The 18,384-nt window shown below is 44.8% G+C and overlaps 1 protein-coding gene across 2 annotated transcripts in view; it reads right to left on the minus strand.

Moving 5' to 3' along the window:
- FSD2 (fibronectin type III and SPRY domain containing 2) overlaps nucleotides 1-18,384 on the minus strand; it is a 29,066-nt gene that overhangs the window by 1,155 nt on the left and 9,527 nt on the right. Inside the window, exons 4-12 of one of the 2 annotated variants that reach the window (XM_077918834.1) lie at nucleotides 17,407-17,640; nucleotides 13,381-13,403; nucleotides 11,387-11,508; nucleotides 10,616-10,780; nucleotides 9,578-9,712; nucleotides 8,160-8,313; nucleotides 6,704-6,837; nucleotides 5,933-6,065; nucleotides 420-596 (exon numbers count right to left, since the gene is read on the minus strand). In XM_077918834.1, the coding sequence (XP_077774960.1) occupies nucleotides 420-596; nucleotides 5,933-6,065; nucleotides 6,704-6,837; nucleotides 8,160-8,313; nucleotides 9,578-9,712; nucleotides 10,616-10,780; nucleotides 11,387-11,508; nucleotides 13,381-13,403; nucleotides 17,407-17,640 (1,277 nt within the window). The remainder of the gene's footprint in view (nucleotides 1-419; nucleotides 597-5,932; nucleotides 6,066-6,703; nucleotides 6,838-8,159; nucleotides 8,314-9,577; nucleotides 9,713-10,615; nucleotides 10,781-11,386; nucleotides 11,509-13,380; nucleotides 13,404-17,406; nucleotides 17,641-18,384) is intronic. The other variant, XM_077918835.1, reaches the window with a different exon arrangement.

Consider the following 18,384-nt stretch of genomic DNA (forward strand, 5'->3'; position numbering starts at 1 on the left):
GTCCCTTCCAATGCTATGATTGCTGTGGTCTAAACCACTGAGCCTCTTGGGCTTGCCGATCGGAAGGTCGGCGGTTCGAATCCCCGCATCGGAGTGAGTCCCTGTTGCTCTGTCCCAGCTCCTGCCAACCTAGCAGTTTGAAAGCACACCAGAGCAAGTAGATAAATAGGTACCACTGCAGCAGGAAGGTAAATGGTGTTTTTATGCGCTCTGACACTTGTCACAGTGTCCCATTGCGCCAGAAGCGGTTTACTCCTGCTGGCCACATGACCTGGAAAGCTGTCTGTGGACAAACGCCGGCTCCCTCGGCCTGAAAGCGAGATGAGCGCTGCAACCCCATAGTCGCCTTTGACTGGACTTAACCATCCATGGGTCCTTTACCTATACCTTTTACCTCTATGGCCTGGAAGCATTTGTACCTGGAAGAGTTGACTGTGTGCCTCATACACCAGGAGGCATGGCTTGTGCCCAGATAGCTGTCTCGAGACACATTTTCAAAAGCCACACCAACACGGTACTCCGTATTTTCATTGACGTCCACCTCCCAGTAATGTTTGCCTTGGAACAGTATTGGGTTTCCCAAGATAGCGATGGATCTGGCAAAAGGAAATGTGGAAAATACTGTATATTCCCTTGCTATAGAGAGTATCTGAAGGTAGCCAACATCTGTGACAGGGGTTCCCAACCTTTGGTGAGTATATTTGGCTATTTGAAGGTGTGTTGTGAGCACCACCATTTCTGGTCACACCCCTCCTCCCTCCCTGGATCAGTTCCCTCCCCAAGAGAAAGAAAGAAAGAAAGAAAGAAAGAAAGAAAGAAAGAAAGAAAGAAAGAAAGAAAGAAAGAAAGAAAGTGCATGTACACACACTTTGCTTTTCCAAGGGATCTGGGTAAGAGACAGGTGCAGGTGAGTTAACCTGAGCCTTGAAAAACACATAGAGCTACAAGAGGAATTACCGACCGTGAACGAGTGGAGGATGAAACTTATGGACTATGCAGAATTGGATAAAATGACTGGAAAAATTAGATACCAGAAAGATCACAAATTCATCGAGGACTGGGGGAATTTTACGGAATATCTGAAAACTATATGTGATGTACAGACAACGCTAGTGGGTTTTAATGAGGCTTTGTGACAATATAAGGTATATTGTAAGAAAGAAAAAGAGTTGGAAGGATAATATTAAATCGGCAATACTACATAGAAAATGCGTGAAGATAAGAAAAATGGATGATTGAGGGAGGTGCTGGTGGAAGTTCAAAAATTGCAAATTTGTAATCATGGTTGTAAGAATTATTTGTAAAAGGAAAACTTAATAAAAATTTATATATATAAAAAAAGAAAAACACATAGAGCTGAAAGAGGAAGTGGGAAAGAGTGGCACCGTTCCAACTTCCTCCTTCAACTCTGTGTGCTTTTCAAGGGAGGAAAGGGCAACCGCTTTCACCACCTCACCCCAAATGAACGGAGGAGCTCTCAGAGTCTTTACTGGCACCAGGAGAACACCATGTGCCCTGTTTACGGCTCTTGAACCTTATCACAAGACCACTGGATTTATGAGGGAGCATAGATCTCGTTCAACATGACCCTGACTTCTTCCGTGTTTATAGACCAATTTTGTTTGCTCGGAGATCAGTGACTTAAAGTTCTTTAGTGCTCATTTGCCCGGTGGCATGCCCGTTCCATAGTAATCACAACGATGACGCTCACAAGCCCAGGAATGAGGAATCCTTGGCTGGTGTTATGTACTGAGTTGAATAGGATCCAAAAAGCAGCAGTCTGATTGGTCCTAGAACAATAGGGTCCAGAATGCAGCAGTCTGATTGGTCCTAGAACAATGCAGCAGTATGATTGTTCCGCAGGAGCCACCCAATCCAGCTCCAGGTGGAAGTGAATCCGCAACCTGATTGGCCTACAGGAAAATCCCAGAATTAGCCAATCACGTGCGACCTATTGTGTAAATAATGTATGTAAAGCAGATATTTTGGGGAAACTTTCATTCCTCACTACTATGAGCTGAATAAAGAGCATGAAATCCACACTCAACTTTGAGTATATTTCAGCTGGAAATTGTGCTGCATTTTAACTGTTACCTCTGGAACAGAGAATGCAAAATGGTGCTGTTTGGACAATGCTGTGTTGAATGCTGCATGTGATGACTATTTGCAAGAATCTGAGGACATGGGACTACATGGTGAAGGCAAAAAGTGCAATTTGTGTGCATTCTTGTTGGAAGATTAGTCCTGCTGTGTTTAATGGGGCTCTCTCCCAAGTATGTAAGCATACAATTGCGGCGTCCATCTGTTGCAGTTTACTGTCGTAGCAAATACTGGACTTATTGTATTTTTCGCCCTATAGGATGCACCGGCCCATAGGACACACCTAGATTTGGGGGGGGGGAATAAAGGGGGGGATTATTATTTTTTCCCCAGGCGCGGGGCTGGGGCAGGGGAAGCTCGGGCTTCCCCCGACGCCAGCCCCCAGAACAGGACCCAGAGCGATGCTGAAGCTGCGTGCAGCTTTGGCATCGCTCTGGGAGCTTGCGGGGCTGGAGGAGGGGGAAGCCCTCCGCCAGCTTTCTAACCAAGTCGGGGGACAGCGGGAAAGGCATGCTGCGCCTCCCGCTGTCCCCCGAGTTTGCGGGGCTGGCGATGGGGAGGAGCAGGCTTCTCCCCCCCCCCCCCGCCAGCCTTCTAACCAAGTCGGGGGACAGTGGGAAAGGCGCGCTGCGGTGGGGCTCTCCTGAAGCCTGGAGAGCAAGAGGGGTTGGTGCGCACCGACCCCTCTCGCTCTCCAGGCTTCAGCGAAAGCCTGCATTCGCCCCATAGGACGCACACACATTTCCCCTTCATTTTTGGAGGGGAAAAAGTGTGTCCTATGGGGCGAAAAATATGGTAGATCAATAAGGCACCTGATTAGCAGTGCACAAAATTCCATCACAAAGATTATAATTTATCTGCTTAACATAAAAAGAAATTAAGAGAATTATATATACAAAACTTAATACATTGCCATTTTTAGCATAACAAGAAATCTTACAGTGCAATTCTAGGCATGCTTACCCAGAACTAAGTCCCGCTTAAGGCCACATTCACGGCATATATTTAAAGCAGTATCATACCGCTTTAAACAGTCATGGCTTCCCCCAAAGGATTATGGGAGCTGTGGTTTGTTAAGTGTGCTGAGAGTTGTTCGGAGACCCAGTTTTCCCCTCACAGAGCTGCAATTTTCAGAGCTCCCTGTGAGGAGCAATTGACTGTTCAGCAACTCTGAAAATTATAGCTCTGTGGTACCATAGTGCTTTAAATGTATGGTATGAATGTGACCTTGTCCCTACTCAGAATAGACCCTCTGAAATTAACAGACCCTCTGAAATTAGACATGCTTATTAACTTCACTGGGTCTACTCTGAGTAGGACTAACCTTGACTACCACCCAATGTTTAATGGCGTTCTCCCATAAGGATAGCAGCCAAACAGGGTAGAGGTCTAGCCTGGCCCCTCTTTCTCCTCGTTTTAAGTGGAACTGATTCATTTACTCTCTGGTAAACATCACCCAGAATTGTCAGCTGTATGTTGTAAGGAGGAATCTTTCGGGAGGGGGTGATATCTGCATATCCGTTTGTGTATAAGCTAGCGTTGCCATGGCAATCACAGCAAATTTTGGAATTGAGTGGGAGGGAAGACACTTGCCTGCTTCCTGTAGAATCTAGTAATGTGCAAAAAAGTGAGAGATTGCTACAAGGACCGCATCGTGTAATTAGGCTGACTTTAAAACCCTCACAGCTGTGCGATTAAGAGCACAGAGTTGTGATGGAATCCAGCGACCCTCGTCCTTTTCTTTTTGCATTTTGGGCTGTCTGGAAGCCAAGATGAGGGGCAAACAGGGCTCACAGGCAACGCCAGACCAGCATGCACAAACACTGCTAAAATTACAGGATTCCCCCATGTTTTATGGAACCCCAGAGGAACGCCGGAGGGGAGAGGAAATTCATTCACAACATAAATGGCATGCATAGTGAAATGTGACAAAATGGCGGAGGGAATCCAAGTTTCCCTCAGAGTAAACTGTCCTGTCAGAAAAACCAGAATGTGTTGGCTCCGCCTCTCACTTGCTCTGACTCCACCTACTTTTCACGCTCCCTGATTTCCACCCCACCAATCCCAATGTCTGAAAGAGGAGGCAGACATTTCTTATTGATTTTTTTTTTTTACTGCACTTGAGCACAGATCGGAAGAATCTTTATTTGCATCAGCCACTAGCCATAGCAATAAAAGAAAATAAAATGTACTGAAGATAGAGGTAAAAACTTAACTATGCAAAATACATTTCGGAGGTTTACACCAATAATCAAGTAATAGATCTTATTCTAATTGCCCCTGCAAATTTTTTTGGAGTTTTTCCTGTCACCTGATTATCTTGATCTGCTAGAAAAAAGGGCTCAGTAGCAATGTTTGAGCGGCCCAGCATGGACAATAATAGAGGGGTGAAAACCTCACTCCTCAAATCTTTATAAAGAGTGCAAGCCAGAATCACATGAGCCGCTGACTCAATACTGCCATCTCCACAGGGACAACCGTTTTTCCAGAGGAATTTGAGCACACTTTATGGCTGGCTTGCCCCAAAAGTGTGTCTGAAAACCATCCTTTACTATTACAGTGGTACCTTGGGTTAAGTACTTAATTCGTTCCAGAGGTCCGTTCTTAACCTGAAACTGTTCTTAATCTGAAGCACCACTTTAGCCAATGGGGCCTCCTGCTGCTGCCGTGCCACCGGAGCACAATTTCTCTTCTCATCCTGAAGCAAAGTTCTTAACCTGAAGCAATCTTTCTGGGTTAGCGGAGTCTGTAACCTGAAGCGTATGTAACCCGAGGTACCACTGTATATTAACCCTTTGAGAAGGCATTTTTGAAAGGTGCATGTTATGTACTAAGCTTGTATCCTAGATCAATAGGCAAGTAGGATCCTAGAATGCAACAACTGATTGGCTTGCAGGAAAAGACCAATCAGGCTCCAGGAGGAAGTTAATCAGCCTATTAGGCTAGTAGGATGCAACAACTGATTGGCCTGCAGGAAAAGACCAATCAGGCTGCAGGAGGGAAGCAGAATCAGCCAATCAGACGGGACTCATTGTGTAAATAATGTATATAAAAACCTGAGGTTTGGAGGGCAATTCAATCACTGTTTTACAAGCTGCAATAAAGAGCATGAAATCACTACAGGACTCCCAAGTATATTTCAGTGCAAATCCCTGCCAAAGAAGAAAAGGTGAAATAAAATCAGAAGAAATGGAGGCAGTGAGAGATTTTACTTTCTTGGGCTCCATGATCACTGCAGATGGTGACAGCAGCCACGAAATTAAAAGACGCCTGCTTCTTGGGAGAAAAGCAATGACAAACCTAGACAGCATCTTAAAAAGCAGAGACATCACCTTGCCAACAAAGGTCCGTATAGTTAAAGCTATGGTTTCCCCAGTAGTGATGGAAGTGAGAGCTGGACCATCAAGAAGGCTGATCACCGAAGAATTGATACTTTTGAATTATGGTGCTGGAGGAGACTCTTGAGAGTCCCATGGACTGCAAGAAGATCAAACCTCTCCATTCTAAAGGAAATCAGCCCTGAGTGCTCACTGGAAGGACAGATCGTGAAGCTGAGACTCCAATACTTTGGCCACCTCATGAGAAGAGAAGACTCCCTGGAAAAGACCCTGATGTTGGGAAAGATGGAGGGCAGAAGGAGAAGGGGACGACAGAGGACGAGATGGTTGGACAGTGTTCTCAAAGCTACCAGCATGAGTTTGACCAAACTGTGGGAGGTAGTGGAAGACAGGAGTGCCTGGCATGCTCTGGTCCATGGGGTCATGAAGACTCGGACACGACTAAACAACTAAACAACAGCAAAGCCTATGAAACAGGCCTATAGATTCCATACCTTGTAAAGCTGTTTTCACGGAAGGGCCATTCACATTTGGGACTCTCAGTTTTGCAACATGCAATTGTCAATCCGTCTTCTAGCACAGAAAGCAAGGGGTGGGCCGTCTCCTCATTCAGAGTAAAGGAAGTGCCTGTGAAAGGATGGAATATGGTAGCTGGCAGAGATCGCAGAACCTTGCAAATGCAAACAACTCCTGTATGATGGCCCCATTCGCACATGCCCAGCGTTGCTCCCCTGGAATTGGGGCCTACCGTGCCAGGCCACAACCCACCCACCCCTTCCCAGGACTAGGTAAGCAGCCATTCTTCCCATACAGGTGTGAAGAATTGTTCTTGTAATTACTACCCAGTATGTTTCCGAGCACAACTCAAAGTGTTGGTGCTGACCTTTAAAGCCCTAAATGGCCTCAGTCCTGTATACCTGAAGGAGCATCTCCACCTCCATCGTTCTGCCCGGACACTGAGGTCCAGCGCCGAGGGCCTTCTGGCGGTTCCCTCGCTGCGAGAAGCCAAGTTACAGGGAACCAGGCAGAGGGCCTTCGCAGTAATGGCACCCGCCCTGTGGAACGCCCTCCCATCAGATGTCAAAGAGATAAACAACTACCTGACATTCAGAAGACATCTGAAGTTTTTAATGTGTGACATCTTAGTGTATTTTTGGTCTTTGTGGAAGCCACCCAGAGTGGTTGGGGAAACCCAGCCATATGGGCGGGGTATAAATAATAAATTATTATTATTATTATTATTATTATTATTATTATTATTATACCTGTGCTTAAGATGGAGACAGGCTCGCTCCGCTCACTGGAACCTCCCATGTTGACGGCTTTCACAGAGAGCAAGTAGTTGTGTCCTGGCTCCAGCTGAATCAGCGCTTCACAATTCGGAATGCCAACAATGGACCTGGAGAGATAGAAAAACAGAAGGAAACCTAACGGATCACTGTTGTCAAGGGAGCACAAAAGGCATTTGAGGAAGAGTGGAGAAATGAGGCTGAAAGAGTCCTCCCTCACCCCCTCCACACACAAATCTGTTCTGATGTTGGGATCAAAATCAAAATCTTGGGGGCGGGACAAAGGCAGCAGTCTGAGGTGAGCCAGGAACCAGAAGCTCAAATCAGCACAAAGAGCGAGAAGACAGATGTCTGAGTGGCTAAAAGCTCCCTTTTCATGCTGATTGGTGGCTCTTGGGTGGAGACTGGATCCCTACTGCAGAAATAGCAAAGGGTCTTTGACCCCTTGCAGTCCCCAAGACCCAATGGTCTCAGAGTGGGTCAGGTGTGCCTACTGTAAAAGAAAGGTAAAGGTAAAAGACCCCTGGACGGTTAAGTCCAGTCAAAGATGACTATAGGGTTGTGGCGCTCATCTTGCTTTCAGGCCGAGGGAGCCAGCGTTTGTCCACAGACAGCTTTCTGGGTCACATGGCCAGCAGGAGTAAACCGCTTCTAGCACAATGGGACACCGTGATGGAAGCCAGAGTGCATGAAAACACTGTTTAACTTCCCGCTGCAGCGGTACCAATTTATCTACTTGCACTGATGTGTTTTCGAAATGCTAGGTTGGCAGGAGCTGGGACAGAGCAACAGGAGCTCACCCCGTTGTGGGGATTTGAACGACCGACCTTCCGACCGGCAAGCCCAAGAGGCTGAGTGGTTTAGACTACGGCGCCACCCACGTCCCTGTGCACCTACTGCAATGTATGTATTATCAACTACTGTATTTTTCGCTCTATAAGACGCACCAGACCATAAGACACACCTAGTTTTTGGAGGAGGAAAACAAGAAAAAAAAATATTTGAATCCCAGAAGCCAGAACAGCAAGAGGGATCGCTGCGCAGCGAAAGCAACGATCCCTCTTGCTGTTCTGGCTTCTGGGATAGCTGCACAGCCTGCATTCGCTCCATAAGACGCACACACATTTCCCCTTACTTTTTAGGGGAGAAAAAGTGTGTCTTATAGAGCAAAAAATACGGTGAATACCACAAAAAAGGCACGTGGCCTTTTTAAGGGAAACAGCTATAACCCAAGAGACCTGCTGTAGAGAAGCTTTTTGCCTTGTATGCAGCCTCCCAGGCCTTATCAGGAATGAAGTTTGCTAACCCTTAGCTCAAAACTCCATCCTTCCCCTTCGCTGCCTCCCTCTTTCATCTTGGCTCTTGGGGCGTTTTGAAAAACATGGCCCAGCTAAACTGTGGCATTGCATGCATCTAATACTACGCAACTCACTCAGTAATGATGTTCCCGTCCTCTCCATCTGTCAGCTTGGACAATTCAGCCGTGTAGGAGTCAACAGGATTTGTGTTCCCAGATTCCCAGCGCACTAGCGCTGCATGTTCACAACTCTGGATCTCCTTCCTTTTGAGGACAGGTGCCAAAGGAGCTTTTAAAAAAAGAAGCAGATAAGTATTTTTTTCCTGGGCCATTTGGTTATGAGATAAAATATGAGGGTTTGTCTTTTTAAAGTGTTATTAAGGTTTCCATTGATTAACTTGAAAACAAAGATGAAAGACACACACACACACTCAGATTAGCCCCTCCACAATGGTTGGGTTTTCAGCACCCACTCAGATGACCAGTTCTTCTTGCCCCCCTCCCCTGCTGAATATTTACATTAATTTATTCCTTTATTTCATTGCAGTATCTATATTCCACCACCTCATGTAAAATATCAAGGCAATTTATGCAAATATGATTAAGCATTTGGAACTCCCTCCCAGTAGAAATCAGGCAGGCACCATCCCTGCTAAAGTTCAGGCTCCTGGTTAAAACAATTTCGTGGTCTTTGCATCATGAATTCTTATTTAATGTTTTAAAATTTCCTCTCCTCATGTTTTTGTTTCCATTTTTGAGATTTTAAATTTCTGAGGTTTAAAGTGCTTGATGTTTTACATTTTGTATATTTTTTATCGTCGTTGAGACCCAGATGATTAAAAAGCAGGATATAATCTTTAAAAATATCTATTCATTTCTTATTTTTATTTCTTTATTAAATTTGTATACCTGTAGATCTCACAACATAAAATCACAATATAAAACCCCCAGAAAATACATAATAAAAACAAAAATAAACCAATAAATAATACAATTATTAATATACATAAATATATAAAAAACAAAAATAAAATACTGTACATGCAGTACAAAATTATCATTAAAATGACTGGCTATTCTGAAGAAAATTCAAGCTGAATAGGCCTGTTGGCATAAAAGGATCTTCAAGAGATCCTTGAAAGTTAACAGTGAGATTGCCTGCCAAATTACCGTATTTTTCGCTCTATAGGATGCACTTTTCCCCCTCCAAAAATGAAGGGGAAATGTGTGTGCGTCCTATGGAGCGAATGCAGGCTAAAAAAAAATTTCTTTATTCCCCCCCCCCCCCCTATAAACTAGGTGCACCCTGTGGTCCGGTGCGCCCTATGGAGCAAAAAATACGGTATCTACTAGAAAAGCCTTTTATAGTGTTGTGTTGTTTTGTCTTTGTAAGCAGCTCAGGTGGGATGTAAGTATTTGAGATAAATAAAAAAAAACTTGCAGAGTTCAACAAACTTTAGCTGGTTCACACCCCACTTCTGTAGACTTTGCTTCGTTCAAAACTCAGGAAAAGGCGAATGTCAAAAGCCATTCGAAATCTGAACTGCATTTACCTGTGATGTAAACAGCTCGTTCACTCGCTGAACCGACCCCGGCTCTGTTGAGGGCTTTCACCCAAAACTCATACTGCGCGTTCGGCGCCAGGTTAGTAACTGTGCAATATGTTTCTTTCACGTTTAGCATAAACGCTGCAGTGAGAAAGCGGAAGATTTAGGAAGTTATTTTAAAATGGCATTTTCCGAAACACGCTTCTAAGCAAGAACCCTTTCAATATCTGCTTCGCCATTTCATAGTTCAGTGGCGGGAGCCTCTCAGCCAGATTTAATTTTCAAATAAAAACAAAGATAATGCTTTGCATTTTCCTACTGGCTCGCCAGTTTTTAAAAAGGTTTCAGGACTGTTGTTTCAGGACCCCGGACAACCACCTCGACAGGTGCTTGAAATTATAGCTCTGTGTGTGGGAAACTAAAGTTCCCAGAATTCTTTGAGGACAGTCATGGCCATAGCTGTCAACTTACAGATTTGAAAATAAGGGACCAGAAGCCTTGAAAATAAGGGATCAGCAGCCAAAATAAGGGATTTTAGCCAACCAGCTGAAATACGAAGTTAAAAGGGACCTGATAATTTTGGAGAGCAGCACCGGTTTTTAGCCCTTCATTTCCAGAGGTTGCTGCTCAGGACACCAGCTGATGAAACACTGCAATTAAATAACTACAAGCAGCAACCACTTTTCGCGCAAAACGAAGTCCAAGCTACGAAGATGCTACCCTAGACAGAGATGCTCAGTTCGGCGGCCGCGAGGAGGATGGCAGCGGAAGAGCCCAAGGCTCCCGCCAGTCCCAGCGGGGAGGGGCTCCTGGGGGCCAAGGCTGGTGAGAGGAGGCCGGAGGCAACCAAGCAACACAGTTGGAGCCTCCCTCCTCCCTGGCCGGCAGGGAGGGAGGGAGAGGAGCTGCTTCCTTTGAAACCTGGGAAATTTAAGGGACATCATCAATAAGGGACAGCAGTGGGACATGGTGCTGGGATAAGGGAGTTTCCCACCAAATAAGGGACGGTTGGCAGCTATGCCCATGGCGTATAGGTAGCCTTACCGTCCTGCTCCTCTTTTGATGTCTCGTTGCTCACTCGTTTGTAGTACAGCTGGTAGCTTTCGACAATATCTTCTGAAAAGAAGCTCCAGCAGACTCTCACGGACGTACCAGTAGCAGAATTGGGATCCTGGGTGTTCATTACTGGTGCACAAGGAGGCAAAGGAGCTGGAACAAGGAGGGCGGAAGGGGAAAAAATAATCTGTTAAACAGCATTCACATGGTGTATTCCAAAGATAAGCAACGCCACTTAACAGAAGAAATTGCTTTATATTTTATGCTAGTTGTCTGCCTGGTTTAATATTTAGTCTACACCAAGCTGATGGTGGGGAGAACCACCAAGGGCCACACTTCTTTTTGGGCAATCTCCCAAGGGCCACATGACAGTGGTGGGTGTGGCTAGAGACAAAAGTGGGTGGAGCAATACATGTAAATTTTTGCTTTGTACAATAGATTAGTTTCTACGTACCCACCCACCCCAGCTCTTTCTTCCATTCAGACAAGAAAGAGGTATTATTGTAACAACAACAACAACAACAATTTATTTATACCCCACCCATCTGGCTGGGTTTCCCCAGCCACCCTGGGTGGCTCCCAACAGAATTAAAAGCACAATAAAACATCAGACATTAAAAACTTTCCTAAACATTGAGTTCAAAGACACTTTTCAGCCAGGCAGAAATCATTGGGGCACAAGCAAAGCCAGTAAGGGGTATGGACGGGGGAGAATTCTGAGGGTCAGATAGAAACCAGAAATAAATACAATGAAAATACCAGGGACTGAATTAATGGAGTCCATTAGTTCCTGAATATCAGAGAAATCTATGACCCGGGCTTCAAAGTTTGTCGGCACTGAAAGATCTATATCCACGTCCTTTTTCAAGAAGTCGACCAATCTGCAAGTGCCAGAGAAATGGAGAGTAAGACAGCAACTCTAAGAGCTTGGCTATATATTAATGTCTCATATTTTTTCATGTGTACGTGTTTGTGTGTGTTAGAGATAGATATAAATTCGTTATGTCAAAATCATCATCATTATTATGTACGGTATACAAGTGGGATCTGCCAGAAAATGTTGCAGTATGGACTGCCCCTGTTCAGAATACTCCATTCCTTTCCCCCATCTCTCATGGTTTTCTCTTCTCCACTCAGCGATCAGTTAGCATTCTGTGTCCACGGAGCATGCTCAGTCCTCATGGGACTACTGGGAGGCATCCCCCCCAGCCACCTTTAGTAATTTCCCCCCCTAAATAATTTTTGTACTTCTGCTATTCAGGCCTGGTGATATGCCCATGAATGGTGGCAACCTAAGCTACATAAGGACTGACACTTGGAAAGTTGAGTTTCTTAGCTGCTATTTAATGCTTCTGTCCCATTCTTCTGTCAGATGAATACTTAAAACAAATTACAAAAGAAAGAGCAATACTGTTATGTACTGAAGTTCTCACCCTGGACCAGCAGGGGGATACTGTAGATAGTTATGCAAATAAGGGATCGAAAATGACGTTCAGTGATTGGATAGTTTAAGAAAATTGTTACAGTTACGTTGTACTGGAGCTCTATATAAGCAGGCTGAATGAACCCTTCAGTTCAGTTCTGTTCTGGCCTCTGAATAAACAAGAGCTGTTTGAAGAATTGCTGTGTCATCTGCTATGTTCACCCACAACTTAACAAATACAATATGGCCTTCCCAAACTTGATGCCCTCCAGATATTTTGGGCTACACCTCCTGCTAGCCCCAGCATGGCCAATGGCCAGGGATGATGGGAATTGTAGTTCAAAACATTTGGAGGGTACCAGGAGGTTGAGGAAGGCTGCAATTGGACAATATTGGAACCACAAATCAAACACAGACCCTCCAAGTGTCCCTATTTTCAGGGACACCCCTGATTTAGAGAAGTCATACCGATTTCTGATTTGATCCTGGAATGCCCCACTTTTCCTTAAAGGTAAAGGGACCCCTGACCATTAGGTCCAGTCGTGGCTGACTCTGGGGTTGCGGCGCTCATCTTGCTTTATTGGCTGAGGGAGCCGGCGTACAGCTTCCGGGTCATGTGGCCAGCATGACCAAGCTGCTTCTGGCAAACCAGAGCAGCGCACGGAAACACCATTTACCTTCCCGCTGGAGTGGTACCTATTTATCTACTTGCACTTTGACGTGCTTTCAAACTGCTAGGTTGGCAGGAGCAGGGACCGAGCAACGGGAGCTCACCCCGTCGCGGGGATTCGAACCGCCGACCTTCTGATCGGCAAGTCCTAGGCTCTGTGGTTTAACCCACAGCGCCACCCATGTCACTTTTCCTTAGGATGTCCCTATTTTCATTGGAGAAATGTTAGAGGGTATGGAGTTATCCCCCAAGCCGCCTGAAGACAACTCTCTATGGGGAAGTTCTGTGTTTTTATATGTCTTGGAAGTTGCTCAGAGTGGCTGGGGCCACCCAGTAAGATGTGTGGGGTATAAATAGTAAAATTATCATTATGGAATGGGACGTCCCTATTTTCATTGGAGAAATGTTGGAGGGCATGCAAACACAATTGTTAAAAGTTCACTTTGTGACCATGGGATGGTGATGACCACTCTCAACCCAAGCTATCTCACAAGTTGTTGTGTGGATAAAAGCTGGGGGGAAACCATGTCTTTCACCCTGATCCATTTGTAGTAAACATGAGGGATGGACACAGGCTCTGAAGCATAAGAAAGATATTCAGTATATTCATCTTAAGTACGCAGGAGGGTGAGGAACTACGAATTCAGGGCTTGATATTACCTGTGGCTTGTAGCTACTGCAGCCTGTAGACAAGAGAGGCAGAGAGAGAGAGAAGGAGAAGAAGGAGAAAAAGGTGGTTTAATGATAGGAACACATTATAATCAAAATTAAAGGGGCACAGGAATGTTAAGGTATGCAGCAGCAACAACAAAGGTTTTGCCATTTAACCACAAAATACTATTGTTCATAAAAATGGCATCTGTTGATCTAATAACTTGGAACTTGACATACATGATTTACCTGAAGAGGTCTATGATATGCCGAATTTCAAACAGATATAATAAAATTATCACAAGTTCAGCAGGTTAAAAAGTGCTGAAAAGTGACACATTTCTTCTTTCTAATCCACTTATCATATATTTATTTCCAATTTTGGTGAAAACTACTACCGTGCTTTATTTTGGCTTGTCAAGGAAGGCATGCTTCCATGAAGTTTGCTAAAGTTCTGAGCAGCCGTAATAATAATAATAATAATAATAATAATAATAATAATAATAATATATTTATTATTTATACCCCGCCCATTTTTAATCTTTTGTTGGAAGCCACCCAGAGTGGCTGGGGAAACCCAGCCAGATGGGTGGGGTATAAATAATAAAGATGATGATGATGATGATGATGATGATGATTGTCTTCTAACACCTCTCTTAAGAAAAGCAGTTCCCAGCATTCTTAAGCACTCTTAAGAAAAGCAGTTCCCAGCATTCTTTGGGGGAAGCCATAACAGTTTAAAGTGATTTAAAAGTATAGTGCAGATGAGGGACTCAATTTAGATGTAATCTTCAGGGTTCTCTTCTGGACTGGCACAGTTTGGAAAGTTTTATTGGGGGGGGGGGTGTTATTATTTGGAAGACAGCCTTCCTCCCCTCCAATTCAAATTTAAAGAGAATAAAGCTGTTACTAAAAATAGCAAAGAGAGCCATTGTGGAGGACTCTTAGGTAAAATGCAATTTCTTCTTTTATCTCCTTCTCAAAGATTGCTGCGATTGTTCTATAAAAAGCCCTCTTTCTCCCTCCCCCCCCCACTTGTACTCCGGCTACATGACAGAGCAAAATTACGGTGATCACTCACAGGAATTGCAAATCCCCTGCTATGTTCTGAACTGAAGCACCTGTCTATAATAGGGCTTTTCTCAAAACGTGGTCCGCTGGCTGGACTCATGAATCAAAATGCAGGAGATTTCTGTCACCTTTCAGCAAGTCAGTATTAAACCCATTCATCAAATCAATTCAGTGTGTGTGTATGTGTGTGTGTGTGTGTGTGTGTGTGTGTGTCAACAACCACTTTCATTTCAGTTGTGCTACGTTTATCATCAGTATAATTTGTGGCACTTTGTGCTGCTCTGATCCGATTGGAAGCAGGGATTCAACCCCATTGTGCCTATCTTCTTGTTTTAATTATTATACATTTTTATTAATTTTAACATAGCATTTCCAACAGTCATTTAGCATAATTTCTGGTCTTATACAATATTTTGGACTTCCGTCAACAACCTCAGAATATTTCCCATTCTTTATCACTTATTCTGCATTTCTTAATTTCTCTATTACTTTTAATTATCGTTAACTAACAGTTCTCTTCATAGTCTTCCTTGCAATAGTTCACCTAATCCTCCTTACAGAACTTCTTGCAGTCCTACTAGCGTGATCTGTTTATTACAATTGCTTTTCAAATACTTCAAATATTTACTCCAGTCTTCTAAGAATCTCTGGTCCCGCAGGTTTCGAATCCTTCCTGTTAATTTATCTCATTCTGCATAGCCCATTAATTTCATTTGCCACTCTTCTTTCGTCGGTAATTCTTCGTGCTTCCATTTTTGTGCCAATAATATTCTTGCTGCCGTTATTGCATATAAACATAATTTACAGTCCTGTCTGTTAATGTCCTCCCCTACAATGCCAAGTAAAACCATTGTGCCTATCTTCAATCAGAAGCACCCCATCAAATTCAATGGAGCTTAGCCAGTGATGTTTTTCTAGAGAAAGAGGTGCTGGACTTCACCATAACGCCTTCCTTGCTCTCTTATAATGGCACCCACCTGAGGGGTGCCAGAACCGGGTTCTGTTGAATTCCAGCTGAAAAAAAGCCCTGGGCTTAGCTCTCCCCACCCTCAAAATATTCGGTGTTGGAGAAATTCATTTACCCTGCAATAGCCTGGCCTTCACCAGCTTCTGAAGCAATGCTTGTGACTCCTTTAATTCAGTATTTAAGAGAATGCCAGTGTTCAGTCTCACAATGGACCTGATTGTCCTTGTTACAGAAGAGCTGATTTTTCCCCTTTCAGTTTCTCTTAAGCCGCTTTGTGGGTCCGGTCTTTGGGACAGAGGCTTGCGAGTACCTACCCTATATTGAAAGCACATGGCTTCCCCCAAAGAATCCTGGCATCTGTATGTATAAAATGTCACAGTGTTCCCAGGGCAATTAACAAGTACCGTATTTTTCCGTGTATAAGACGCCCCCATGTATAAGACGCACCCCAATTTTTGGGGACTCTAAATTAAGAAAACAGCCCTCAGCACTACCCGTGTATAAGATGAGCCCCAATTTTAAACCTAAAAACCTAGTCTTATACATGGAAAAATACGGTACATCTATTAAAAAAACACACACTCAAGAACCGAAAAGCAGTAGGCTTTTTAGTAACCACTGAATTAAATGTGTCAGGTAGGCCATTTGTATAATCCTCATAATATCGCTTGGAGTTTAGCAACTCTGCTGTGGCAGTTCTTTTGTTCCTTACAGACGCTCCCTCAGAAATGTGGGTCGCATCCATACCACACATTTAAAGCACTCTTACACCACTTTAACCAACACAGTCAAGGGCGCTAACTTGGGCCCCGGGTTATGGGTGCCCAATGGCACCCGTGACGTAACGTGATGCCATCATGACGTCACGTTGTGTCGGTCATGTGGCACCGCTTCTGAGGCCTCACAGGGTCTCAGAGATTATGCCAGAACCTCAGTTTCTACCAGAAGTCACATTCAGAGGTCTGGCAGGGCTTCGGACATCACTTCTGAGACCTTGCAGGGTCTTGAAGGTCACATCCGAGTCCTCACAAGACCTCCGAAGGTCCTCTGGGAGGTTGCGTTGGAGCTCCGACACAAATTCCGGTAGAAACCAGAAGTCAAGTCAGAGCCCATGTTGTGGGTGCTAAGCACCCACAATTTTTGGTGGGTGCCGTGTCACCCAGGGCCCCCTAGACCTGGCACCTATGATCACAGTTCCCTCTAAAGAATTCTGGGAACTGCAATTTTTTAAGGGTACTGCTTGTTAGGTGACCCCTCACAGAGCTACAATTCCCAGCACTCTTAACAAACTACAGTCCCCAGGACTCTTTAAGGGAAGTGGGATAAAAATACTAAATCTCATTTAATTTTCATTTGCTTACAGACTGTCTCATTTGCATTTATCAACTGACTCTTAAAACAAAACAAAACAGATTTGAGGTTAAAGACTAAATAAGTACCGTATTTTTCACTCTATAGGACGCACCCGACCATAGGACGCACCTTGTTTTAGAGGGGGAGAACAAGGGGGGGGAATTGCCCCTCTCTGCTCAGCGCCCCTTCAGCGAAGCGGCAGGAGAAATGGAGCCCCTTCTATTTTTCCTCCTGCTTGGCTGAAGGGGCGCTGCGCAACTCTCCCTCTCTGCTGAAGCCGGGAGAGTCTTGCTCTCCTGGCTTCAGCAAAAGGAACCTGAAGCCTCCGGAGCGCAGCGGGAACTCGCGCTGTGCTCCGAAGGCTTCAGGTGGCTATCCCTGAAGCCTGGAGAGGGGTCGGTGCGCAACAACCCCTCTCGCTCTCCAGGCTTCAGCGGAAGCAATGCGAAGCCTCCGGAGCACGGAGTGCTCCCTCTGCGCTTTGGAGGCTTCGTGTTGCCATCGCTGAAGCCAAAGAGCCTGCATTCGTTCCATAGGATGCACACACATTTCCCTTTAATTTTTGGAGGGGAAAAAGTGCGTCCTATAGAGCGAAAAATACAGTATTTCATCACTGGTTATTTCCATCGCATACATCTCCTTACCTTGATTGCATTCACTTTATTTTCACCTTGGCTGAGATCCTCAATGGTTTCCATCAGGTCTTTACATGTGTCCAGGTTGCCTCCACAGCTGACCAGCTGCTCATACAATCCTTCCAGCTTCTCCTTCTTTTCTTCCCCCAAAGCCTGCATGACTTCCTCATACCTTTGCTCGAGGGTCAACATGAGATCATTGTAGCCCCTCTCCAAGTTCTGCTCCTGCCTGGCAAAATTCTCCTGGAAAGAGAGCATTTCAGGGTTGGAATGGGTTTGCTGAGCAATTGCCACCCAAAAGATCCATGAAAGGACCTAAACGACAAACCTGCCCTGATTTTATAATACCGGTTCTGGGCTGCATCAATAGGAGTATAGCATCTAGATCAAGGGAAGTAATAGTACCACTGTATTCTGCTCTGGTCAGACCTCACCTGGAGTACTGTGTCCAGTTCTGGGCACCACAGTTCAAGAAGGACACTGACAAACTGGAACGTGTCCAGAGGAGGGCAACCAAAATGGTCAAAGGCCTGGAAACGATGCCTTATGAGGAACAGCTAAGGGAGCTGGGCATGTTTAGCCTGGAGAAGAGGAGGTTAAGGGGTGATAGGATAGCCATGTTCAAATATATAAAAGGATGTCATATAGAGGAGGGAGAAAGGTTGTTTTCTGCTGCTCCAGAGAAGCGGACACGAAGCAATGGATCCAAACTACAAGAAAGAAGATTCCACCTAAACATTAGGAAGAACTTCCTGACAGTAAGAGCTGTTCGACAGTGGGATTTGCTGCCAAGGAGTGTGGTGGAGTCTCCTTCTTTGGAGGTCTTTAAGCAGAGGCTTGACAACCATATGTCAGGAGTGCTCTGATGGTGTTTCCTGCTTGGCAGGGGGTTGGACTCGATGGCCCTTGTGGTCTCTTCCAACTCTATGATTCTATTCTATAATAGGTGTTTTTTTAAAAAAAAGAAGCAGATTTTCCAGCTGCACA

This window comes from Podarcis muralis, chromosome 14, assembly GCF_964188315.1.
Source record: "Podarcis muralis chromosome 14, rPodMur119.hap1.1, whole genome shotgun sequence".
In the NCBI taxonomy this organism is placed as follows: Eukaryota; Metazoa; Chordata; class Lepidosauria; order Squamata; family Lacertidae; genus Podarcis; species Podarcis muralis.